Source organism: Monodelphis domestica, chromosome 8 (assembly GCF_027887165.1).
Source record: "Monodelphis domestica isolate mMonDom1 chromosome 8, mMonDom1.pri, whole genome shotgun sequence".
NCBI classification, from domain to species: Eukaryota; Metazoa; Chordata; class Mammalia; order Didelphimorphia; family Didelphidae; genus Monodelphis; species Monodelphis domestica.
Window position 1 is genome coordinate 17,018,721 of NC_077234.1, and position 27,071 is coordinate 17,045,791.

The 27,071-nt window shown below is 41.6% G+C and overlaps 1 protein-coding gene across 1 annotated transcript in view; it reads left to right on the forward strand.

The window, feature by feature from the left end:
* Positions 1 to 2,238: 2,238 nt before the first annotated feature.
* GMPS (guanine monophosphate synthase) overlaps positions 2,239 to 27,071 on the forward strand; it is a 77,474-nt gene continuing 52,641 nt past the window's right edge. Inside the window, exon 1 of the mRNA XM_056807588.1 lies at positions 2,239 to 2,415. Coding sequence (XP_056663566.1) covers positions 2,389 to 2,415 — 27 coding nt within the window. The 5' untranslated portion in view covers positions 2,239 to 2,388. The remainder of the gene's footprint in view (positions 2,416 to 27,071) is intronic.

The following is a 27,071-nucleotide window of genomic DNA, read 5'->3' on the forward strand; positions in this document are numbered from 1 at the left end:
CTTCCCCCCTCTGCCTCTCTCCGTCTCTCCCTTTGTCTCTCCCTCGGTCTCTCCTTTCGTCTCTCCCTCTGTCCCTCTGTCTCTCTCTCTCTTTCCTCCTTGCCCCCTCTGTCTCTCTCTCCCTCTTCTTTTATCTCTCCCTTTGTCTCTCTCTCTCTTTCCTCCTTCCCCCCTCTGCCTCTCTCCGTCTCTCCCTTTGTCTCTCCCTCTGTCCCTCTGTCTCTCTCTCTCTTTCCTCCTTGCCCCCTCTGTCTCTCTCTCCCTCTTCCTTTATCTCTCCCTCTGTCTCTATCTTTCCTCCTTCCCCCCTCTGCCTCTCTCCGTCTCTCCCTTTGTCTCTCCCTCGGTCTCTCCCTCTGTCCCTCTGTCTCTCTCTCTCTTTCCTCCTTCCCCCCTCTGTCTCTCTCTCCCTCTCCCTTTATCTCTCCCTCCGTCTCTCCTTTCATCTCTCCCTTTGTCTCTCCCTCGGTCTCTCGGTCTTTCCTCCTTCCCCCCTCTGTCTACCTCTCCCTCTCCCTCTCCCTCGGTCTCTCCTTTTGTCTCTCCCTCTGTCTCTCTCTCTTTCCTCCTCCCCCCCTCTGTCTCTCTCTCCCTCTCCCTTTATCTCTCCCTCGGTCTCTCCCTCTGTTTCTCCTTTCGTCTCTCCCTCTGTCTCTCTGTCTCTGTCTCTCTTTCCTCCTTCCCCCCTTTGTCTCCCTCTCCCTCTCCCTCCGTCTCTCCCTCCATCTCTCCCTTTGTTTCTCCCTCTGTCTCTTTCCTCCTTCCCCCCTCTGCCTCTCTCCATCTCTCCCTTTGTCTCTCCCTCTGTCTCTCTGTCTCTCTGTCCCTCTCCCTCTGTCTCTCTCTTTCTCTCTCTCTCCCTCCCTTTCTTTCCTGCACTTTCTGTCTTAGACTCCATCCTAAGTCTCAGCTCCAAGGCAGCAGAGCAGCCGGGGCTCTGCCGTTGGGTTTAAGTGACTAGCACCAGGCCTTTCATGCCGGGTCCGGACTTCCTAGGGTGGAAAGTGTCCGGGCGCGGACAGGCGGCAGTCTTCCCGGGGCGCGTGCTCAGAAGCCGTCCTTTGGGCTCGGCTGTCCCAGGATCTGGAGGCTCAGCAGGCGCTGTCTATTCCCCGCCAAACCGAAATCAGTGGGTCTTCCGCTTTCGGCACAGCGGGAGGCAGGGCAGCTGGGGGCTCCAGAGCCCTGGCCTCCCCTCTCCGGGCACATTTAGTCAGAGCCTCCAGGGGCTAAAGCCGAGCTCCCAAGGGGCGGAGGAGTCCAAGGCCAGGTCTTAGTAGAAGGGAGAGGGGCCTTGGAGGAGGTGGGATTTTAGTTGGGGCTGAGGGAAGCTGAGAGGCTGCTAAGGAGGGAAGGCATTCTGCCATGTCAAGCTGTGCTCCGGGCCAGCGAAAGTGCCCAGAGCGCAGAGAATGAGGATCTGCCCGAGCCTGACCTGGAGTACCGGACAGAGTGCCAGGCCTAGGACGGAGCAGGTCGGGCTGGGGCCGGAAGAGCTCTGAGGCCAAACTAGTTTGTCTTTGATCCTGGAGGTGACAGGGAGCCAGGGGTGGGCCCCTCGCTTACGGAAAACCACTCTGGCTCTGGAAGGGGGACGGATGACGGTGGGAGAGTCGGCAGCAGCTCGTGCTCCAGGGGAGTTGTGTCTAAGTCCCAGGGAGCATGGAGGAGAGAAGCCATTGTGATGGAGGCTGCAGAGGGGAGGCCAGATTCAAGTTCGCCTGCCCTTCATGACCTACTCGGGGTCCCATCCCCAAACTCTTCCACCGAAGACCCAGGTCCAAATTTTGCCTCAGACAATCACTAGCTGTATTACCCTGGGCAGGTCGCTTCCTCTTGTTTGCCTCAGTTTCCTAAGCTGTAAAATGGACTGGAGAAGGCAATAGCAAACCGTCCCGGTGTCTTGGCCAAGAAGACCCGTGGTGGGCTCCAGCAGAGTAGGACACTACTGAAGGACACCAACCTATGCTGAAAACTGGGTGGTACAAAGAAAAAGCAGCCCCTGCCCTCAGGAAGCTTGAGGGTCCCCCCGCGGAGTCCCGCTGGGCTGGAGTAGGGGCCGGGAAGGTGGTCCAGGCTCTCCCGTAGGAGGCCCAAGGTCGGCTGGCCACTTAGGGACCCAGAAAGAGGTCATCCCGTCGAGCCGTCTGGGGGAAGGGGGTGGGGCGGCCGGGCCCGGGCTGAGCTCGGGCTCCTCCCAGCGGCGGCCTAGGCGCGCAGGAAGCTCCGCCCCGGGCCGGGCCCCGCCTCCGCCCCGCCCCGCCCCCTTCCTCCAGCCCGCCCCCTCCCGCCCGGGCCGAGAGAGACGCGGACGGAGCGCCGCCGCTGCTGCCACCGCTATCCGCCTGCTCCTAGCCGTCTCGGCTGCCCGCCCGCCCGTCCGCGTCCATGGCTCTGTGCAACGGAGACTCCAAGGTCAGTGAGCGGAGCCGCCGCCACCCGTCCCCTCCTCGTCCTCCCCATGGCGCGCGGTTCCGGCCCGGGCTCCTTGGGCGGCCGCCCCGGGAGAGTCCCCGGTCGGGGCCTGCCGCACTTCCCGCCGCCGCCGCTTTGTTGGGGCGCCAGTGTGCGCGCAGGTTCGGGTCTGGACGTGGGGGCTCGTGCCTCGTGCGCGCGCCCGGGGCTCTGTAGCGCGCGCGGCGGGGGGGCGGGGGGGAGGGGAGGGCTAGGGCCGCCGCCGGGGCCTCCCCCCAGCCCCCGCCCGCTTTGTCCGAGCGGACCGGGGACCGCGGGCCACGTGCCGAGCACCGCCCCGCCCGGGGCCCCACGTGTCTGCCCAGCCGGGACAGGGCACGTGGGCGGGGGCCGCGACCCTCGAGGGCCCTCTTGGCGCAACCGTGGGCCGAGAGGACGGTCACTCCTCACCCCCAGCTGGGGCCCCTGCCCTCCGTCCGGTCCTCCCCCCCAATCAGAGTCTCGGTTTGAAGGAGGGGAGCCCTGCTCACCCGGTGGTCGGGCTCCCCTCCCCCCATCAGAGCCCCCACGGCCAGCACCTGCCCTCCTGGGGTCACCCCCCCCCCCCAGTCTCCTGCCCACCTCGGTGTTCCGAGCACTCCTCTTCCCTGCGTCTTCCATGGGATCCCCCCCCCCCCCCCTTTACCTCTCCTCTGAACGCCACCCCCCCAATCCGGGCTTGATCTCTTGACTCTCCCTTCGCCCTTGAAACTTCTTTGAAAGAGGCTGGGGCCTCCTCCCCCAGAGCCCAGGCTTCTCTGAGCGTGTTGGGGGCTTGGACTACTCGGGCTCCTGTGGCCTTGCTGTAGCTGGATCCTCAGTTTGCTCATCTATGGAATGGGGTCTTAACCTCAGCTAGTGCCCCCTTAGACTATTTCGTAGAATCCTGCTCTGAGGTTGAGGAGGCCAAACCCTTCCTTTTACAGAGTTGGGATCAGGGGCTCCGGGCTCCCCACTTCCAGAGACTGAATCTGAACCCAGGACTGGCCTCAGACTAGAGATCTAGGGCAGGTAGGGGACAGACCTAGCTTTGCATGTGTTAAACGACATCATTAATGTTTCTGTAGGTTTCTCGAATGAGAATTAGTTTAAGATTCCCATTTCCCCCCAAAAGGGAGCCTGGACGATTCCCCCTCAGCCTGGAGGTGTCTCTGCCTGGGCTGATTGAACTGAGGCCTTCAGGCCAGACCCCCTCCTACAGATTCACAGACTGAGGATTGCTGGGGAAATGGGCAGGGCAGGAAGAAGTGAATACCTGGAGGTTTGGACTGCTATATCCTGCTTCCTGCCCTTCCAGGCAGAATTGGAACCCAGTTCCTCTGCAGACAGCCCTGCCTCAGATCTGAGCCCCCTCCAGAAGGAAGCCATAGGTCCACAGAGCTTTCAGAGATAGAGATGTGGCTTTAAATTTCCCTTTACAGGTTCATTTAAGTAAACTACAGCCATAAAGGAAATGTTTTATTAAGTGCTGACTGGGTGTCAGGTTGGAGGGACAAAGCCAAGGCTAGAGTGGGGCGACTGGAGAGCCCCACTGCCGGAGGAGCTCCCTGGGGTAGGTGGGCATCAGCAGGGCAAGGGGGTCCTGGAGACCCAGCCTTAGATTAAACTAAAGAAAACACTGCACAGATCCTTCCACCTCCCCTTTTTACAGATGAGGAAACTGAGTCCCAGGGTCTCTCCTTTCAAGTTAATGTAGCCATTTGGGGGGAAAGTGCTTGGGGTTCTAAAGGCCCCTGAACTTTTTGTCAGTCACACAGAAGGGGCAGCTCTTACTGGTACATTTCTGTAAGGTCTTCACTTTTTTGATAAATATTTCCAAGAAAAGAGTAGAGGACATCCAGAAGCTCAGTGTGTCAAAGACTAAAAAACAACTGAGAGCCTTTTTAGGAGTGACAGGTTTCTGTAGACAATGGATCCCAGGCTATAGCCAAATAACAAAATGCCTTACAGACTTAACCAAAAACACAGTCACCTTCTGTCTCAGAATCGGCACTAGAAGAAGAAAGTCAGGGCTAGGTAGGCCATGTAGGTGAAGTGACTTGCCCAGGATACTTGCTAGGATGTATCTGTGGCTAGATTTGAACCCAGGACCTTCCATCTCTAGGCCTGGCTCTCTATATCCTGAGCCCCCCAGCTGCCCTCAGGTCTTCATTTTAAATTAGGACCTAGAAGATAAGAATCACAGCTATTCTCTCATTTTACATTCTCAGGCTGTAACTGCGCTTTTGTTTTTTTATAATTTCCACAGAACCTTCCTTGTAGTAGAGAGATCACTGGGCCAGGCTTTAACTGGTCCAGATTCTTTATGTAATGGCCATTCCTCCTTAGTGAAGTTACTTCCAGCACCTCACTGTCTGGGACGTTTTCTTCCCCTTAGAATAATACCATAATTTTGGTATGTAATATGAAAATTCTTGAAGCTCTTTGGATAAAAGGCTTTAAAATGGCCTCTTATTCACTGCCTATGTATTTAAATATCTTTTTATAGAATACAAATATTCTTAAATGTTTAGATGAACTATTTCTTATGTAGAGAGCTTAGAGGGCCCAGTGGCCTGCAAGCTTTTTTGTGAGACTCAGTCTAGAAATGAAAGAGGCAGATAGAAGCTGCTTTTGAGTAAGGAAGAATTGAGTTTTAAGTCCTGTTTCTGAAACATCGGCTGGCTTTGTGTGAAAGTTCCTCACCAGAAGCCTCTTCTTGCATGGTCACAGGTCTGGGTTAAAAAACCCCACGTCTGCAGAGAATCTAGTGGGAACTTTAAATGATGCCCAGTAGCAAAACACACAGCCTAGCACCACTTGAATTCCAATGGTACGCTCATTTATATTGGGATGGTCCCCTGGATGCCAGAGGTAGGGAGGCTGTTATCTGTCACTTTTATAGAGATGAAACTAAAACTTGGAGGTGAAGCCACATTTCTGTGGTGCCTCCTTCAGGCCAAGCACTGGGCTAAGTACTGTTATGGATAGGATCTCACTGGATCCTTGCAATAGCTTTGAAAAGGAGAGACTAGGTGATCTCCATTTTATAGATCAGGACCTGTGCAGGGTCACCCACCTGGGGAAGTGTCTGAACCAGTATTTGAACTCAGGTTTTCCTGACCCCAAACCTAGAACTCTACCCATCATGGTGCTGTAGGGTTGTACTGAGATTTCAGATCATGCCTCAAAGACTTTTTGCTTTAATTTTGCCTTACACTTTGGTTATTCCAAAGGTTCTTGGGCTACATGGTGCCTGGAACATTGCAGGTACATAATAAATGCATATTGAATTCAATGTGTGTTCAAAAGACACAAGGAGCATGTTGCTGTTGGTTTGGTTTTAGTTGTAGAATGTTACAGGAAGTTGGAAACTTTGAAAATTGTCCAGGTAACAGACTCTTATTGAATGATCCAGACACCCATGTTATTTAAGTATGTGTGTGGAGTCTCTGTCTCTTTCTCACTCTTAAAAAGGACATGTTTCCTTTTGTAGGGTTCTCCTTAACAAATACAAAGTAATTCATAATAAAGATTCATGCAGAGAAATGGGAAATCATGATAAAATCTCACCCATCTAATAGTGGATGTAGTAAAATGTTCTTCGGCTCTTTAAAACTATATTGATGTGAATCATACTGGATGATTTGAAGGTGATGCAGGCTTCCTCCCAGGGGGCCGTCTGAGTCTTTGTCCCCCTGCCTTCTCCCCTCCCAAGAAAAGCTGGGTCAGTGTGGTTCTGATGTACTGGAGAGAGCCCTGGATTGGAGCCATGCCTTGGCTGTGGGAAAGTCATTTAACCTCTTGCACTGGAAGCTCCCTCATCTGTAAAAATTGAGAATAATCATCTTGCACTTCCTACCTTGGTTAACTGTCAGGAAAGAGCTTTGTAAATAAAGCCCTCTATGAATGGGAGCTGTTAGCAAGTCAGCAGCATCTATTAAGTGCCTCCTATGAGCCAGGCTCTGTGCTAAGTGCTATTGATGCAAAGAAAGGCAAAAACAGCCCCAAAACAGTTGCTGCCATCCTGGTATACACTAATTCTCTGTCAAACCTCAAACCCCCTTTAAATATGATATTTAATGGAGCCTAATTTGACTAGAATTCAAAATGGGAATATTATTTTAATATGAATACAAATGAGGAACTAGCCCCTCACATTTGGAAACACTCAGCATCTACTCTGAAGCCCCCTCCAGAATGAGCCTCTGGGGTTCATGATGATGAGGTCCCCTTGGTTGAAGACAGTTCTACTTTGTACTCAGGTCTGCTAAATGAAGACCAATAGCTCCAATCACTTCCATTTGTTTTTGTTTGGCTGGATGTTGTGTTACTGGTTTATGGTAAGAGGAAAGCTTGAAGGTAAGTCCGTGATAACTTACTTTTTCTGAGCTACTACGTTTAATGGGATAGTTTGAACTTTGTTTTTAAAATCAAACCATACAGTGCTCTCTATTCCTTGATTGCATTTCTGGCTAGTATTTCCTACCTACCTCAAACTGGAAAGTGTTTAAAATGCTCCATTCATGGCCTTGCTTGCGGGAAGTGACACTTCCTCAAAAGGATTTCCCTTTATGCATGTACAGCCTCAGTTTTGTAGGTTAGAGAATTGAGCTCAAAAAACTTGACATTAGAAGGGATGCTAGAGACCCATCTAATACATCCTTAATCTGAATTTCTGTTGTTCAACAACCTTCAGGACACTCCCTTTCTTCATTGAGTTTGGTGCCTGGTTCACCGTCTTTCTTGGTGTCCCCTTCTCCCCCCAAAAACCTCATCAGATTTAATAATATTTGCACAAACATTCCTCAGTATGCCTTCCACTCCCTGCCATCTCAGCCACATACTAACATGGTCATATCCTTGATCTTTCTATCACTCCCAAATACACTTATTTCCTTGTTTGTGAATTCTGAAATTCCTTGTTCTGATCATGTTCTATTTTTCCTTCTGCCATGCAACCCCAAACTTTGTTTTTCATCTAACCTTGGATTTCTGATCTCTGCAATGCCATCACTTGCACTAGCTACATACATTCCCATTCCTTCTCCATCTTGTCATTTTGGTGAACCAGTTCAATATTATAGTGGTCCTCTGGAATGGAATCCCTTACCTTGCATTGCTTAACTTGACCAGCTAAATATCAGCCTTGGATCACTCCCCCTGTCTTCTACCTTCACTCCTACAGAAATGCTGCTGAATGAAGTTGGAGAAAAATCACTAAACCATGTTGACTGGACCTACTGGAAATATGTATATGACACAACCTCACTTGGTCCCTCACTGTGGCAAGGCAATCCTTGTATACATCTCTGATTAACTTACTATAACCTCCTATGGCCCCCTGTTCCCCCCTTTCCACTGAGAATCTCAATTCATGTTTTACTGGGAAAAAAGGTGAAGCCAATGTCCTGTTTCTTTTCATCTCTTCCTTATCTCATATCAGTTTTCAGCCTTCTGCCACTATTTTGACTTTATCCCCATCTCAAATGAGGTAGCCTTTCTTGTTGCTAAAGCAAATCTTTATGCATAAGGATTCCCCTTCTTGTATCATCCCCATTCTAACTCACCTGGAATCTTTCCCTGTCTGGCCACTGGCTATTTTCCTACTGTGCTTTCCCAATCCTCTAAAAACCCTCACTCCCTCCTTCATCTCTGTTATCCTCCTCTAGCTCTCTGGGATTTTGTAGCTAAACACCTTGGAAAGACGCTTCCACTTTTTCTCACTTTTGGTTTCTAACTTCGTCATTCCACCAAAACTACTCCCTCCAAAATTCTCAATAATCTCTTCATTCCCAAATCCAGTGGCCCTTTCTCAGGTGGCACTCCTTAGTTTCTTTTTGTTCTCTGACACTGTTCCCTCCACTCCTTGATGATATCTTCTCTAGGTTTTGGAGGTATTATTCTCTCCTAGTGCCCTGTCTGTCTGACTGCTCCTTTTCAGGCTCCTTTGTTATATATGGTTGGATCTTGTTTTATGAGACCAGTGTATTTCAAGATCCTTCCCTTCACCTAAACTGAAAATCGAGCATAATAGTGAACTGTTATTTAATACGTATTCTATGAACATACCTGGGCACTTGATGATTTTTATTACACTTATCAGAGCTATCAGCATCATCTGTTATTAATAACCAGATAGTGTTAATGAAACAAAGAGAGGCATTGCCTGATGCAGTAGCCAATGTTTGACACACAACAATGTAATGACTCACACTGAGACTTCTCAGATGGAGAATAAATGTGTGATTGGGTGAACCACTGAGAAACTTTATACTGTTTGGGAAAATGGCTCATATTTATCATATAATGACACCATTTTTTGTGTTTTTCTTTTTCTTTTTCTTTTTGATAATTACCTGTACCTGAATTTGCATGTGTTGAGTTATTCTGAAACAAGGTCCTACCATATATTCATATAAATCATGCCTGCCGACCATGGGTGACCCACAGGGCCCTCTTCCCTTCTCCTGCTATACTATTTTATACTATACTCTCTGACATTTAATTAATGATTTTCATATCTGCTTGTCCAGCTCCAACCTCTCTGCTGACCTAGAACCAGATGTCTAGTAGATGTCTTAAACCCAACAAGTTCAGAGAACATTATATTTCTCCCTAAACCCTCCCCTCTTTTTCTCTACTTTATTTTCTCAGGTAGCCTCCTTGTGACTCTTCACTATCTCTCCCCATATCTGATCTGTTGCCAAGCTCTGTTGGTTTTTCTGTGGGACAAGGCCTGTCTGGCTGTTCCTTCCATCTCAGCTCTGGGCATTTCTCTGGCTGCCCTTCTTCTCCTAGATTAGAATGGACTCCCTTCTTATCCTGATTGTATTGGACTCCTTTCTTATCTCTGCCTCCTTCTACAGGAAACTCTTCCTAATTTCTCTTAATTCTAGATCCTTTCCCCTATTAATTATCTCCTTTCTATCCTGTCCATGGTTTATAAGTATAATGATCCCTCACCTATTATGGGAGTTACCTTGGGATAGCCAATGGTACAGTCACTGAGCCAATCAGTGCCCAGGATATATAGAACATCGTACTGTGGTTGGTCACCTTTCATTCCATCAGCCAGTAGCGTACTGTGTACAATCTCAAGTTAGCATTTCCATTGTTACAGAATTAGATATATTTTTTAAAAACATCCTTGATACAGTGAAGCAGGATAAGGGATAAGTGAATCCCCATATAGCCTGGGAGGACTGTTGGCTTTGAACTCCCTGAGAGCAGGGACATAGGCATGCTTAATCAATGCAAATTGACTGCCTGAAGTCTGGAGAGGAGCAGGTCCAAGCCCCTGGGTACTGATCTTTAGTGGGATTGGATTTCTCAGTGGCTGTTTTATTTCTATCCTGGGTGAGAGAAGGAAACTAGTTTTAAAATGTAGGGTGAGTGCAAGTGAAGAATTGAATCTAGATGGCTGGGAATTCAGTGTTCTAGAGGTGGAGGGGAGAGCGGAGAGTGGAGGGCGAGAGAGAAAGAATTAAGTCTTGGACCAGTTGAATTGGAGTTTGCCAGTGCCTCTGCTAATGAACTATCCTGAAATGGTTAATGAATGATAGAAGAGGAGGAAGAGGGGAGAAAAGGGAGCTCTTAGTGCTTGGCCTCGGTTTTTTCTGTAAAATAAGAGATCTGATCTCTGTTAAGAGGGCACAGGCAATGGCAGCCATAGGAAATGGGAGGAGTCTATGACTAAGGCATTGCCCTGCCCACAGTGGCTTCTTGTCTCTCCTACCATTGAGAGTCCTTCACAGCTTGCTCCAACCTGTCTTTCCTCTCATGGGCTCAAGGGCTGAGCCTCTTGCCTAGCTGCCAGATAGCATACTGTGCTCCATGCCTGGAATGACTTGGGTCCCCCACATCCCTAGGGCCCTTCCCAGCTCAGCTCATTTGCCTGCTCAGAGTATTGGGATAGGAATAGGACCTGTGATTGTATTGATGGATGGATTCTTGATGGATAAACTACTGATAAGGAAACATTCTTGCTGTTATTTTGGCTCAGAAGCCTGGAAGATCCCATGACCTATCCAGGGTCATGCAACCAGGATAGGTCAGTCAGGACATGACTCAAGAGCCCAGTTCTCTAAATTACTTTGTATTTACTTTGTAAAACACTTCACAATCATTTATCTATCTCTTGCTTCTCTGGATAAAATGTAAACTCCTTGAAGATAGTGAATGTTACTTTTTTGTTTTGATATTTTCTGTGGCTAACCACATATAGGGAATTGTTGAGGAATTATTTGAACATGCATTTTCTAATAGAATAGAATGCCAAAAGCTTTTTGTCCCATCCTCTTATGATTCAAATGAAAAAGCTGGAATGCTAAATTGAATCCTTTGTATTTGTCTCTCTTCCTAGTACATAATGGATTAAATAGGGGTGGAGGTCTGGTATAAAATAATTTAAAGAAATATAGTTTTATTATCCATTCAGGTAGTGTATATAATGAAAATTGTTATAGAGGAACAGAAGGAAAAATGAATAAGAACTATAATTCCCAAAAGGGCTAGATTTCTGTTTCGCTGTGTGTATCTCCCTAGTTTGAAGTCTTTTTTTAAAAATGGCATTTAATTGCTGGACTGGTGCATATTGAAGGACGCTTTAATTTGTTAAATGTTTACTTGAAAGAGCAAACTTTTCCCCTTTAGAGTACAGGCAAGTAAATTCTCTGGAGATAAGTGGCTTGATTTTTTTTTTTAAGAACTTAAAGTAGATTTTCTCTGATAGTTTCATGATCTTGAAAAATGATTGACTCTTGTGGGCTCCTAGGTCCTTATTGTGGTGGCCCTTGACCCTTCTTTAGGCAGTGATAGAAGAGGGGACTTAGTATAGTGAGAGCAGCAGTAGACTTTAAAAAGAATACTACACCTGTCCTGATACTGCCTTAACCAACATTGAGAGAATAACTTCTCTCAGGTTATCGCTATAGTAACAAGTTAATATTTCATATAAGTTTATGATGGTTACATGGTCATAAAGCCTTTTAATCAGCAGACCCCATGGGAAGGGGGAAAAGCTTTTGTTGAGAGATCAGTCTAAGGCCCAGGTGTCAAACTCCAATAGAAATAGGTAGGAAACCATAAGTAAGGATCTCTGCAGGCCACAAATTGGCTTAGAATACATGCTAATATTATCTCTGTTTGACTTTATTTTTCCTAATTTTATTCAGTTTTTCCCAGTTACCTTTCAGTCTAGTTCAGGCATCCTTAGAATTGTCAATGGGTCTCACTGAGGGTTTGAAACCTCTGGGTTAGGCCATTCGCCATTGGGGTAGATACCACTACTAAGTGCTGGTTTCTGAAGTGTGAATTCGAACTGGGGGCTGGGGTGGTGGTATGAGACATGATTTTGAATTCAATATGAGGCCCCATTAACTAATTTTTAAAAATGAGTTGGCTTAATATGTGGTGGGAAAGCTAAAAGCTCTATTGAGTTTAATAAAATGACTTTATTAGATTATTGGCTTTCCCAGCAAACAAGCTGTGGTTCAGACCTTGACTATTTGTCTCAATAGCATGAAGATGGTTTATGGAGTTCAGTAGAATCACTTGTAAAAACTGACTCAAAATTTAGAATACTTGTGAGAACTTGACAGATTTCCTGCTTTAACTTCTAAGGTCATTTTTTCTTTCCTTCAGAAGAAATTCATAGGTTACTTTTAAACTGAAATAATGCTTTAAAGTATTTTCAGGAATACTTAAGACCTGAGGCAAGTGGAAATTCAGCAGATTTGGGACAAAAAGGAAATCTTAAAACTTATATTTTCTCTAACTGTAAGTATTGTCCCATTGTATTTAATAGTACACAAATGTATAGGTGTATAATAATAATAATAATAGCTAACATTAGTATAATGCCTACTATGTACCAAGCATTATGCTAAGCACTTTACAAATATGATCTCATTTGAGCCTCATAATAAGCTTGGGAGGGAGGTGTTGTTATTGTCCCCATTTTACAGATGAGGATATTGAGGTTGTGACTACCCAGGGTCACATAGCTAATAAGTATCTGAGGCAGAATTTGAACTAAGGTCTTCCTTACTCTAGACCCAGCTCTATCCACTGTACTGCCTAGCTGATTGTATCTTACTTTGCAGGATAAATATACATGTGAATAATTTGAAAGTGAATTTATTTCAAATCTTGGCTTTCTATTGACTGAAATTATACATTTTAAAGAGAGATTCTTCTCTTTAAAAAAAAACTAACAACAAAATTTGGTTCTCCAATATAATAGAAATGCCATGCAAAAAATGAAAGTCAGATTTGAAGAAGCATTACTTTTTAATAGGAAGCAAATACCCAGAAAAACATTGTAAACATAAAGCAATTACAGATATTTTTATATTTGTCACAATATTTTAATGGTCTAGAGAAAAAACCAGTGACAGCTGCTTAATTGAATGGAACACAGTGGTCTGACAAGAGATTATATTAGTCCTTCTCTCCGATAAGCTCTAGTAGGATAACTGGTCTACTGTGTGCTTTCCAAAGTCTCTTCCAGTTCTGAAGTCTTGGGATGCTCCCACTCTTTTTCGAAGCAATTTATGGAAGCTTGAATGGGTTGATTTGTGCTAAGGGAATAAGATAAAGTTCAGGCAGTAACTCAGAATGCCATGGTGAATGATCAGATGGAAACCTGAGCCCCAGACACACTGAAAACTCAGTAAATAATTCTTAAAAGTACTATATAAAGGTATCTGACGAATCCAGGAAGACTAAATTTTTATATATAGTAAAACCTTAATTAGTTATAATCCATAATTAATGGATTTTTCTCCCACTCAATTTTTTTTGAGAGGTAAGAAACAAAGGTTAAAAGCTAAAGTGGTTTTCTAATTAATCTTTAGTTAACTTGAAATTTTCATTCAACCAAAATATTCTTTTCCTTGGACATTCTGACTATTTAAGGTTTAAAATTTCTTTTTATTGGAGTATCTTGTTATATTCTTGAAGAAATCGATTTGTTAAAAAAGTTGCATTTTAAAGCACACAAAAAGATAAATGGACTGAATTCATTTCTTTCTGATTTGAATGTATGCAGAGTACTCTGTCCTATTAAACTTGGCAAAGAATAAGACTGGCATGTAATTTTAGATGACTCCCACGGTAGGTTGGCACATATTTTTCTATCTCCTATTCTACTCTTATTTCTGCTTTAGCTCTGCTCTCAATAAATAATTATCAATGAAATAATAAATAAAAGATTAAGCCTTCATAAGGAACCATTGCTGGTTTTTGATGAAGGACATGAATGATATGGCTCAATTGCTTTTGGGAAGACAGTCTGTCAGGGATGTGTAGGATGGATTGGAGAAGAGACTAGAATATGGTTGAATTCCTGTACAGGAGTCTGGGAGTGAGGGCTGGTGAGAAAAGTAATGAGAACAGTATGTGTGGGTCAAGGGAAGAACTCTGAATGAGGAAGAGCCCTGGATTGGGCTTTGGGGACCTGAACTCAAATTACCTGGCTACCTAAGCCTTGGTTATCCCTACTGTAAAATGGAACAGTTGGGCTAGAGAAACTCAAGTCCCTTCCAGCTCCAAATCTATGATCCTATAAGTTGGGTTAAAATTAGACTTCTGCGCCATTACTAACTTGGCAAAATCAGGTGACCTCTTTGGGGCGTGGTTTTCTTATCTGTAAATGAGAAGGTTTATGAAAGGCTTTCTAAGGTCTCTTCTAGCTCTAAGGTCTATTATCGATTATAGTTAGAAATCTTTCCTCTGCTTCCCATGTGAGAAGCTTAGAGGCAGCCTCAGGCAGCCACTATTCGCACTCCTGAATGCTTTAGTTAATGTTGAAATTCACATTTTACTATCATTTAATTTCTATTGAAAATACTTTTAGTATCAGGAGTAAATTCTGGGTGCTGCCATGATGACTTAATGTTAGGGTTTGTTAGAATGTTCTTTTAAGGTAATTAATGTCTGAAGGATTGCTGATTCTATGAGGCAAACATTGATACCTGTGAGTTACAATTTGATATTGATTTAAGGTTTCCAGAACAATAAGCTGGAAGTCTTATCAAACATTGATCTTGCTTTGTTGTGCTTGCTTTTTCTTGTTTTTTTTTTTAAACTTGTTTTCATTAAGTCAAAGTTTTAGCAAGAGATAGTTGTGTAAAAGAATTGAAGAGGGATGGTATGACTACCACTTTCAGACCAATCTGGCCTCATTTTCTCCCCCTGTTCTGACATGACTGTTCTCTTCCATAAGGAAAGCAGGGTAAAAGAAAAAGGGAATCTGCTCCATTTTGCACCTTAATAATGATAGTCTTTCCTGTAAGAAGTTGAATAGAGGTTTTAGGTTTGACCTAGATTAAATTAGAGTATCTCCCACTCCCCTGAATGCAGTTGCTTGACGTCCTATGCTGCATCCTCAGTGGCTTTGAAGACTAGAGACTACATGGTTAAAAAGAAATACAGTTTTATTATGTAGAGCAAACATGATGGATAAAAAGATAAACTTTTATCATGATACAAGCAACAACCCTTTGTATACAGCTAGAACAAACAGGAGGTTCTGGATTCAGATGTGATCTCAGACACTTCCTAGCTATAATGTATATACATTCACCATCCCCCTAAAGTCCCCAAAGCATTACATTTACTTAGAAAACAGTAATTCCCCCAAAGTGAAAGGGAGATTGTGTTCAGATTATGAAGAATTCTGAATTTTGAGGTTTAGATGAACCTGCACTGTATAATTAAAGAAGTATTTTGAATCCCACTGAATGGCTCACTTATCTCAAACAATATTGAGTTCCTCCAGTAGAACAGGTTGGGGCTTTTTCACATTCCTCATTCTCCTCTTCTCGGCAGCCTTTGACACTTGTCAGTCACCCTTTTTTCCTTGACATACTCTTCTCTAGGATTTCAGAACCACTGCTCAATCCTGGTTCTTCTCAAACCTATCTGACTGCTCCTTTTCTGCCTTCTTTACTGTATCCTCATCCAGGTTGCACCTGCTAAATGTGGGTGTCCCTCAAGGCGCTCTCAGATCCCTGAAATTCAGTTGTCATCTCTAGGAAGATTAACTTTATGCCCAAAACTGCCTTCTGATCTTCAGACTTATACCTCCAACTTCTTGAACTGGGTTTTTTGGGGGGGATCTCTCTTAGAAGCAAGAAAGTGAGTAAAGCCTGTTTGATTCCTGAGACTCTTCTGATTTTAGCCTTAAAACTCAGCTCCAGACTTTGTTGGCTAAGGGCTCACTGACTGTCATCAGCCAGAGCTAGGTTGGACTGATCTAGGTCCAGATCATTCCATTATTGTTTGGTGATTGATACATGAGGAGGAACTGTAAGAAGCACAATTACATTTTATATCCCTGTAATTCATAACAACAATAGCTTACATTTACTTGGCACCTGCTGCATGCAAGCCACTGTGCAGGGCAGCTTACAAATATTACTTTCTGTGATCCTCACAACATCCTGGGAGGTATATACTATTATTATTACCAATTTACACTTGAGGAAATGGAAGCAAAAAAGTCTAGTCAAGATGACACCACCAGTAAGTGTCTGAAGTGAGATTTGAACTCAGGTTTTCCTCATTCCAGGCCTAGTACTCCAAATAGCATCAGCTTGTTGTTCTATGATTCAAATGGCTGTGCTGGGTTTTTTATGTTTTTAAATTGTTCCTGAGTGAAGATTAAGCAATTAAGTAATAAAAGTAATAAGGCTTACAGGGGGAATGATCATAGAAGGTTAATGAGTCTATGAGGACTTCAATAAAAATTTAAAAATTTTTGGTGTTGGCTTTAGTTTAGTAACAGGCACATTTGTGTATTCTACTGAATCGTACTGGTATGTTGTGTTTATGGTTAATCATTTTTTAGTTTCTATTTTATGCTATAACGTACTCATAGCTTTATATGTTTGCAGACTCTGGTCTGAATTGCATGACTTGGATTGTTGTTGGGCATATTAAAGCGGTTAACTTGCCAAACCAAGGAAATGATTATTTACATTCCTTCATTTGCATAATTTCCTTCCTTTTCCCGTCGTATTACTCTAACATGGAATGAAGCCTTGGATATGAACTCTGGATCCCTGTTTTAACCCCACCTTTATCTTAAATGACAAAGTTCACTATTTAAATGAAGGATTCTTTGGAGATTTGGTGTCTGAAAATGCTTTATGTCTGATAGTATGAACAGTCTATGAAGGGTCAAGCAAGAAGCATCCTCAAGGCAAAACACATGGGTGTGATGTATCAGTCCGTAAGCGTTTAGTAACCATCTGCTGTATACCAGGCTGTGTAATAGGCTCTGGGTATAGCAGGATGAAGAGAGACTGGAGATCTTCCTCATGGTACTCTAGCCCTGGCCACTGGGAGGGAGGTTAAGGATAAAGAGGACGGTAAAGAGAATAGATCTAAATAAAATCAAAGTTAATTTGATCCTCACAACTCCCTGGAAGTTATGTGCTGCTGTTATCCCGGTTCAGTTGAGGAAACACCTAATTTGCAAACTTCTAGTATGAGGGGGAGAGCCCCAGCAATTGAGAAGATCAGGATTTCCAATTTAGGGTGTCCTTTCCTTTTGTATTTCACATTGCTGAAGGGGAAAGTGGCCAGGAGGGTTTCCTGCTTAGCTTTCTTCCCTCTCTTTCTCTGGAGATGCTAAGAGATAGCTCGGGGAAGTAGAAAGAAGAAGAGCAAGTAGAATGATGGAGAGAGGGCTAGGACACTTTGCAGAGGCAGTGCTAGCTGCCTGGCCTCTAGGAAGCAGCATCCTGTGATGTACCCTGTGGTGCTTGGGTTCAAAGTTCTCATAAAGGATTCCATGATGGGGAGAGGGCATCACCTGGGAAACTCAAGAACCTTGATCTGTGCATTGGTCTGAAGGTGCCTGTGTGAGGGTGCTGAGGGCTAGATGAGCAAAGAGGATTTTAGGACAAATTCTTTGGATTTTCTCCTCAGTGGGAGGAGATGAAGAATATGCAAGTGAATACAATGGACTCCTGCTTTGGCATCCCTCAGGGAGGAGTGTTCTGGATAACTGAGGTTTTAAGGAACACTAAAGCTCTAGCACTGATTTGTTTTATTTCAGCCATTTTGTATGGAACCTGTCTAAAATAGAGGATGCATTATCCTGCCTTTGAGTGTGCTGATCTTCATGAAACATTTTCTTTATGGCCCTTAGCCATCCTTGTAAGCACTAATTACTGTACTTGTAGCAATGCCTTCAGGGAATGCTTAGATTCCATGGCTTTGTACCTATTTGACAGGCATCTTAGATTACTGGGATGTTTGTGTCTGCTTTTACCCATTTTCTTTGTCTTTACTCTCAGACTCTTGGCTCAGCTCTCAGGATACTTGTCTGAAGCAGGTCCTCTTCTCTCATTCATTCATTCATTTATTTAAGCAAGCCCTTACCTTTCCTCTTGTAATCAGACTATGTATTGGAATGGTAAGGCCTAGGCAATGGGGGTTAAGTGAGTTGCCCAGGGTCACACAGGTAGGAAATGTCTGAGTTCAGATTTGAACCCAGGACCTCCCATCTCTGGGCCTGGCTCTCAATCTTAAGCCATCCAGCTGCTCCTCCCCCATTTTGCTTGATGTTTGTAACCTGCTCTGAGTGTAGAAGATGTCTGACCAAATAAGCTCTGAAGAAGGGACAGCCTGGGGAGAGCCCAGCTTTGGGCCAGCCCTTGATGTTGAGCCCAGCTGTGGGCTTGAGATTGTCCATAGCTAATTGACTCAAGTTCTTTGGTAACCTTCAATTTGTAAAACTTCAATATGAAGTTTTATTACTAATTTGCTAAAATTGCAGACATTTTAAAAAACTTTTGAAGAGTGATTAGAACTTTAGCAACTGATGCTTGCTTCTGTTTTTTTGTTTTCTACCACCATATTTTCTCAGTTACACTGTTTCCAGTAGTCCTAAGCCTAACCTTCTCCCTAGTAACAAAGAGAGCCCAGGCAGTCAAAACCAGGCAACCAGTGCAGCAACTGACCCTGTGGAAATTCCACCCCTCTGGTCTGCCATCTTTTTTCTTTCAACAGATAGTAGGGAAATGTTTTATAATCTGGTCTTGGGACCATGTTTGGCCTTGACATTTCATCCTTGTCCTCCAGGCTTTTAATAGTTTTTGTCATTGTTTTATCTTCGTGAATATTTATCTTTTGCTCTGCTCTCCTTGCTCTGTGTGACTTAAAGTATTTTCAGGGATCAGAATTCCTCATGTTCATTGGCTATTATAGTGTACGAGTATACCATTACATTCATATGTTTTTTATCTGGAAAATTCCAATGGATAGTTACCGATTTCACCCCCCAGGCTTTTTTTTTTTTGCTAGCATGAAAGGTATTGTTAGGATTTTGGTTTCATATATGTGGACCCCTTCTGTTATTGACCTCCTGGGAGTGTATGCCTACTTAGGAGGTCCCATCATTGGGTCAATTCATGGAGGCAGTTTAACAAGAAATTTTTCTCCAAATTATATTCCATAGTGGTTGGACCCATTCACAGTATACCAAGAGTGTATAAGGGGGCCTGACTTCCTGAAACTCCTCCAACATTGACTAGCTTTATCTTTTGTCAGCTTTGCTAGTTTGTTGACTGTCAGTTGACACTAAAATGTGCATTTCTCTCAATGATTTGGAACACTTTTTTTTCAAATGGCATTAAATTATGTTCTTTTGTCACTTATCAGGGAACTCTACTTAGTCTTATATATTTGTATTCCCTTCATGTCTTTGATTTCAAAGCTTTATTTAAAAAATTTGAAGCAAATGATTTTTCCTTCTCAGCTGCTTCTTATTCTAGGTACATTGTTTTTGTTCCTGCAAAAGTTTTTATTTTTATGTAATTAAAATTGTCTTTGTCTTTTGTCTTTAATTGTTTTGGGTTTTAGATTTTCATCAACAGTTACAATTGCTTTCTTTCCTTATTTTTTAAAAACCAAGTTACCTTCTATCTTAGAGTCAATACTAGAAGAGAGGTAAGGGCTGTGGCAATGGGGGTTAAGTGTCTTGCTGTAAACCTCAAAATTCCTTAGACTTATAAATGTTGGAAATTTCACCATTGGGATATTTCATACTTGGAAAATTTCTTACTGATAGTCTATTGGAATGGGAACTCCATTGGCATGGGAGGTTCCTTCTCTTCCCTTCTTAAGATTACTTTAGGACAGAAACCCTTTGCTGAACAATGGAAAGGACTTTGACCTATGCTTAAGCATAGAACAGGAATTTCTTTGAGTCTTGATTGATTTAGAATTGATACAATGGAGATACTTGGAATAAATCTCCACCCTATTCAGTCCTAATAGGATTGAGTAAGGGCTGCAGCCTAGATCAAAATTTAATTATTCCAATCTCTACCATACTCAAGTTAACAGGATTTAGAAAGGGCTGTAGCAAAGGAGTATAGATTTAATCATTTGAAAATATGACCTTCAACAGACATGTGCAAAAGCCAGAAACCTCTGGGCGGTCCTGGGTTAAGCGAGAGCCTCCATTGACAGGGAAATTGATGAAGAGTGATTGGTAGATGTGAGGACTGAGGGGAGGCAACTTGGATGGTGTCCTTAAAGATAGGAGGGTCTGGAGAAGGAAGGAGGTTGAGTTTGGAGCGGTGTGGTTCCTGGGCTCGGAGGAAGCTTGCTCTGAAGGAAGCTGAAGGTGGGGGCCTCTGAGACTGTTTCTCCATTTTGGACACGTGAGTGAAAGGGACTGATCTCTTTTCTTTGCCCCAGCTATCTAAGGGCTTGGGCCTTTTGGCCCAGCCTAAACAGAAGGGGTATTTAAGCCCTATTCCCTTCTCTCCCCTTTCTCTCTCTATATATATCTCTAATTCCTTTCTTGCTCCTATTGTAATTAAACTCCAAAAAAAGGCTGACGGCTGACTTGAGTTTTTCATTTAGGAATTACATAGCTGATTCCTTGGCGACCTTAAATTAATATATATCAGTCTTTTAAAGTGATTCCCTTGTAACATTGTGGCTGACCACACGGGAGTCTAAAGAATCCTCTCAATAAAACTTTTTCCTTGCCTTTTTACTATACTGTTTCACCACTTAGTCCTTTTTTAAAAAAAAAAAAAAAAACTTGGCTTAAAGACACAGCTGCTAGAACACGTGAGTATAAAAAACTTTTTCTCTTTTCTCCTTAAGTTAAATTGGAATCAGCAGTTTTTTCTTTTTCTTCCCTTTAATCTTAAGGGACAGCTGGGTAGCTCAGCGGATTGAGAGCCAGCCCTAGAGGCAGAAGGTCCTGGGTTCAAATCGGACCTCAGATACTTCCCAGCTGTGTGACTCTGATAGACAGAAAACAGCTGTTTTTAAATCTCAGCAACAGGACTCTAAAGTCCTGGCTGGAAGAACTGTTTCTAAATATCCTTTCCCTTAAGGAACAACTTCCTGGATTAAAAAAAAAAAAAAACCCTGTGGAAAGTTTGTTGCTTTGCCCTGCTCCCCACGTGTTTTGTGAAATTACAAAATATACATATAAAAATGAGTACTACATTCTTTGACAATTATATGGCAGCTGAAGAAGTAGGGGCATTGAGGAATGAAGGATACCTCCAAATTTTTATATTAATAGGTACTGTCATTTTTGTACTCCTCAATACTATATTTAGAGATGAAAAAATAAAAAATATTGAGGGTAAAATAAAACAAAATGAGGATAAAATAAAACAAAATGAGGATAAAATAAAACAAAATGAGGATAAAATAAAACAAAATGAGGATAAAATAAAACAAAATGAGGATAAAATAGAAAATATTGAGGATAAAATAGAAAATGTTGAGGATAAAATAGAAAAAAATGAGGATAAAATAGAAAATATTGAGGATAAAATAGAAAATATTGAGGATAAAATAGAAAAAATTGAGGATACAATAGAAAAAATTGAGGATACAATAGAAAAAATTGAGGATAAAATAGGAAATATTGAGAATAAAATAGAAAAACTTGAGGATAAAATAGGAAATATTGAGAATAAAATAGGAAATATTGAGGATAAAATGGGAGATATGGAAGATAAAATAGGAAAAATTGAGGAAAAAATGCAAGCCCAATTAGAAGATCTAAAATGTTTCTTACAGGATCAATGGGCAAACACCCACTCTACCAGAAACAGACCTGTTTCTGAACCTTTGAATGAGGAAATTTCCTTCCCTGAAATAGAGATGGAAAACACCTTCCCTATAGCCCAGTTAACAGACTGCTTCTCTCGTGCAGTGCAAATCTTGTCTGAATTTAATCCCCAAAACCCTTCCCCTGCAATCCCAGCTTCTCATGTTCCTTCTCCTACAGAAAACCAAATTCCAATGCAAGGGAGATCTTGTCCTCCTAGAGAAACCTGTCCTTGTCAAACTGACCCACAGGTGCAAAATTCAACTAGAGGCCTGTTTCCTCTAAGAGAAGTACCTGAAATAGGACGAAATGGGGATGTGGTGACTTTAAGACATAGAATACCGTTTACTCCCCAAGAAATAAATGAATTTACACGAAATATCCCCACATATGAACAAGATCCTTTTCTAGTAACAAAAAAGATGGGAGACATATTTTTTCAATATAATCCGTCTTACAAGGACGTTGAGAGCTTACTACAGGCTTTTTTAAGTGAACGTGAAAAAAATAAAATAATTGCTCATGTCAACAAAACCCGGGGGCGTAATGCAGCACATTGGCCATCTCAGGATCCCGAATGGGACTATAATAATCCTGAGGACTATCTACAACTATACCGTTGTAGAGAGGCCATCCTCACGGCCATGAAGGAATGTGCGGACAGTACAGATAAGTGGATGGAACTGGAAAAAATTAAGCAAAAGGAAAACGAAACACCCTCCAGATTTATGGACAGAATTATCGAGTTTGGGGACAGATACTTAGATTGGGACTTAAATAAAGAGAATAGTTTAAGACAAGTTAGAAGAATCTTTGTAAATAATTCATGCAAAGTAATTAAAAATTATTTTAAAACACAATGCCCAAGATGGTCAGATATGGACCTTGAAGAATTGCGAAAAACAGCTATATATGTTTTTAAGGGAAACGAAGAAAAGGAGAAAGAGAATAATGATGACATGGAGGAAATGAAGAAAAAAATGAGATGTGTAATAGATAGGATAACTAAATTAGAAAGTGGGCATGATAATGAACCAACGACAATTGCCCCTCTCCAGAAATCCAATTATCAATCCATTACTTGCCACTTCTGTGAGAAGAAGGGCCACAAAATGATGGAATGTAGAACCTTTCTTAAGATGTTTGGAAGGAATACACACTTTAATAATGGTTTTAGAAATAATAACTATAGAAATTATGATAATGGTTATAGAAACCAGAATTCTAGAAATTATAATAATGACTATGGAAATAACTATAATGAATATAGAAATAAGAACTTTAGAAACCAGAATTATAGAAATAGGAATTGGGAATTTAATGACAATGCTCAAATTGAAGAAAATTTTAATGATAATACTCAACAATATATGAGAAATGGCGCTCGTCCAAAAAATACTCGAGGTGCTAATGACCCTCAGAGAGGTGCCCTTCAGGAGAGTGCCCAGGGAACTTCCTAGTATAATAAAGATGATTCTTCTTAGATTGTATTGATTTTGTTGATATTAATTAACCTTTTTCAGTTTTTTTTCTCTCCTCTCCAAATAGTAGGAAAGATGAATAAAGAACTTAAGACTATGATTGGCAAATTATGCACTGAGACCCATTTAAAATGGCCTCAAATTCTCCCTCTGGCCCTATTTTATCTTAGAAGCAGGCCTAGAGGAGACTTACATATTTCACCGTGTGAGATGCTTTTTGGACATCCGCCTATACAGGCTAAACCTTTCTCCCCGGCTTATACATCGCTATTAGGGGGAGATATTACTATTGCTTCCTATATACAGGAGTTACAGCACAAACTACGTGAACTTCATGAATCTGGAGCTGCAGTACAAGCTGGACCATTAGACTTTTCTCTGCATGACCTGAACCCAGGAGATAAAGTTTATATCAAGAATTTCAAGCGAACTGGAGCAACTGAACCTTCATGGGAAGGACCATTCCAAATATTATTAACTACTCCAACATCTATAAAGATTGGAGAAAGAGACTCTTGGATTCACTGCTCACATGTGAAGAAAGCATCTTCTGCTGAGACTGATTAACTCTATCTTATCATATGAATTGTGACTCTATCTTATCATATGAATTGGAGATAATAATCCATAGACAAATGGATGCTGTTTTTTTTTCTCTCAAGAATATATTGAATTACTGATTTTTTTCTTATTTTTTTCTTATTTCTTTTCTTTTATTTTTTATCAGAATATTTGATTTTTTTTCTCATTTTTTGTACTGAAGGTACACATAATTAATATTAATATTTTTTCCCTGCAGTAATACAAGTTAATATATATACTCTTGCTATAATATCAATATATGCCTAAAAGCTTTAAACTATCGGAACCTGCCATTTATTGATAAAATATTATAGGACTGTGATTAATGTTTGTGTCTGATTCCAGGAAAAGGGATAAAAACAAGGAGCACAGACTAAACCTGAATAGTGCCAATAGAGCACACATGAAATATTAAAGTGAGACTCAAGGTTGCGACGCTTAACTTATGTTTAAGTCGTAGGACTTCCTTGTATCTACACTCTTTTCGAAGTACTCAAACAAGTAAAAAGCTTGACTATCATGCTGACTCCCTATATCTCTGAAAAAAAAAAATCAGACAAGGGAATGACATTTCCCCATCAAAATAGAATTCTAATTCTTTTCTTCTTATATTATGGCAACTTCCTGTAGTCTTGGCTACAAATGGCTAAGTGAAATATTACTGCATTCTGTCCTACATACTTGTGGGATAGAAATTACTTTAAACTGGACCTATACAAGGTCTATTTTGAATTTTTCTTATGTTTTTGATTATTTTTCTATTCTTTTGATAATTGACACATACACCCCCATAACTGAAGATTGCATTCTGAGCTAAACTTGATATATATATATATTTTTTAAATACTTACTTCAGGGGGGATTGTATTTTAATTTAAAATCTAAGAATTTTTGAATTTTTTTTGTTTGAGATTTTATTTTTATAAAAATCCAAGACTTTTGTTTAAGATTTTACTTTTATAAAAAATTCAAAGATTTTGATTTTGTTCAAGAAAAGATCTTCAAGAAAGAAGCTTGAAACTTTTATATCCAGAGAATGAACTGTTACAGAAAGATGCCAAAAACCTACACTTCATCAAGAAGATCAAGAATGAACTTTGGATGTGATTGATTGGACTGAACTTTTGATTGAACATTTATTGTAACATTTATGCCAAAAGGGACTGCCCCTAATTTGGCTTTCTGTCAATGCGCCTAGCAAACATTGGTTTTGCTTTCTTTTCTTTTCTATTTCCTCTCTCACTATTCTAATTTCTCCTAGAAAATTGAATATTGTGTATATCTTTAGTTAGAAGTGAATTTAGAACTACAAAATGATTATGTTAAATGATCAATGGGGAGACTAGTCTCCCAATGATCATCAGGGGGGATTGTAAACCTCAAAATTCCTTAGACTTATAAATGTTGGAAATTTCACCATTGGGATATTTCATACTTGGAAAATTTCTTACTGATAGTCTATTGGAATGGGAACTCCATTGGCATGGGAGGTTCCTTCTCTTCCCTTCTTAAGATTACTTTAGGACAGAAACCCTTTGCTGAACAATGGAAAGGACTTTGACCTATGCTTAAGCATAGAACAGGAATTTCTTTGAGTCTTGATTGATTTAGAATTGATACAATGGAGATACTTGGAATAAATCTCCACCCTATTCAGTCCTAATAGGATTGAGTAAGGGCTGCAGCCTAGATCAAAATTTAATTATTCCAATCTCTACCATACTCAAGTTAACAGGATTTAGAAAGGGCTGTAGCAAAGGAGTATAGATTTAATCATTTGAAAATATGACCTTCAACAGACATGTGCAAAAGCCAGAAACCTCTGGGCGGTCCTGGGTTAAGCGAGAGCCTCCATTGACAGGGAAATTGATGAAGAGTGATTGGTAGATGTGAGGACTGAGGGGAGGCAACTTGGATGGTGTCCTTAAAGATAGGAGGGTCTGGAGAAGGAAGGAGGTTGAGTTTGGAGCGGTGTGGTTCCTGGGCTCGGAGGAAGCTTGCTCTGAAGGAAGCTGAAGGTGGGGGCCTCTGAGACTGTTTCTCCATTTTGGACACGTGAGTGAAAGGGACTGATCTCTTTTCTTTGCCCCAGCTATCTAAGGGCTTGGGCCTTTTGGCCCAGCCTAAACAGAAGGGGTATTTAAGCCCTATTCCCTTCTCTCCCCTTTCTCTCTCTATATATATCTCTAATTCCTTTCTTGCTCCTATTGTAATTAAACTCCAAAAAAAGGCTGACGGCTGACTTGAGTTTTTCATTTAGGAATTACATAGCTGATTCCTTGGCGACCTTAAATTAATATATATCAGTCTTTTAAAGTGATTCCCTTGTAACATTGCCCAGGTTCACACAGTCAGAAAGTGTTTGAGGTCAGGTATGAACCCAGGAGCTCCTGTCTATCCACTGAGCAACCTAGCTGCACCCTCCTTTCTCATTTTTAAAATGATGTGACTATATACATTTAGATTACAAGTATTTTTATTCTTATTTTACAGATGAAGAAACTGAGATCCAGTGACTCTTTCATATTGACGTGTCTCATATCAAGAAAATTTCTGGAAATGCTTGAAAATTTCATTAATTGCAATACCAGATTAAAAAAAAAGTATTTTTGTTATTCTTTTAAAACTCTGACCAAGTGGCCCAAGTCTGGAAGGAGTTGTATTTCTTAATTTGTTTTCTCAAAGTACCAGCTTCTAGTCTTATTTATTAGTTCAATAGTTCTTTTACTTTCAATTTTATTTATTTCTCCTTTAATTTTTAGGATTTTCAATTTAGTTTTTATCTAGGGATTTTTAATTTGTTCTTCTAATTTTTTAAGTTGCAAGCTCAATTTGTTGATCTCCTTCCTCTCTATTTTGTTGCTATAGGCACTCAGCAATATAAATTTTCTCCTGAGTACTGCTTTGGCTGAGGAGTTGTACTTCTTAATGGTCTAAAGGCAATAATTGCAGTAAGGCCACTTACATTGTCTTATTTTTGTGGCAGTTTCAGATTTTGGGTAGACATAAGAGATTCAGAAGAAAGCGAAAAACTTTAGTTCTGATTTGGTTGCTTCTATATTCTCCCATGTTTTGGTCCTTAGAACCCAGTCCATCTGGCTCATTCAGTTGAACTGTTGGTGAAATATTGCAACTTTCTCCTTTAATGTTCCCTTTCTTAAACATAAAGTTGTATTTTAAACTCGTTAGTATGTCTCCTAGAATCCCACATTGTGATAGGACAGCAACTCCTTACTACCACTTTGTTGTACCCCTTTCAGTTTTACAAAGGGCTTTCTTCACAAAACCCCTGAATGGGTAGTTGAAGACAAGTCTATATTTTCTCTCTCTCTTGCTTTCCTTCTTTCTTTTTCTTTCAGCACGATAATTATTACTTTATATTCTTATTATATTACATTCTTAAACCATATTTTATTCAGCCATTCTGCTACTGATGGATAGCTCCTTAATTTTTTCTACAACAAAAAAAG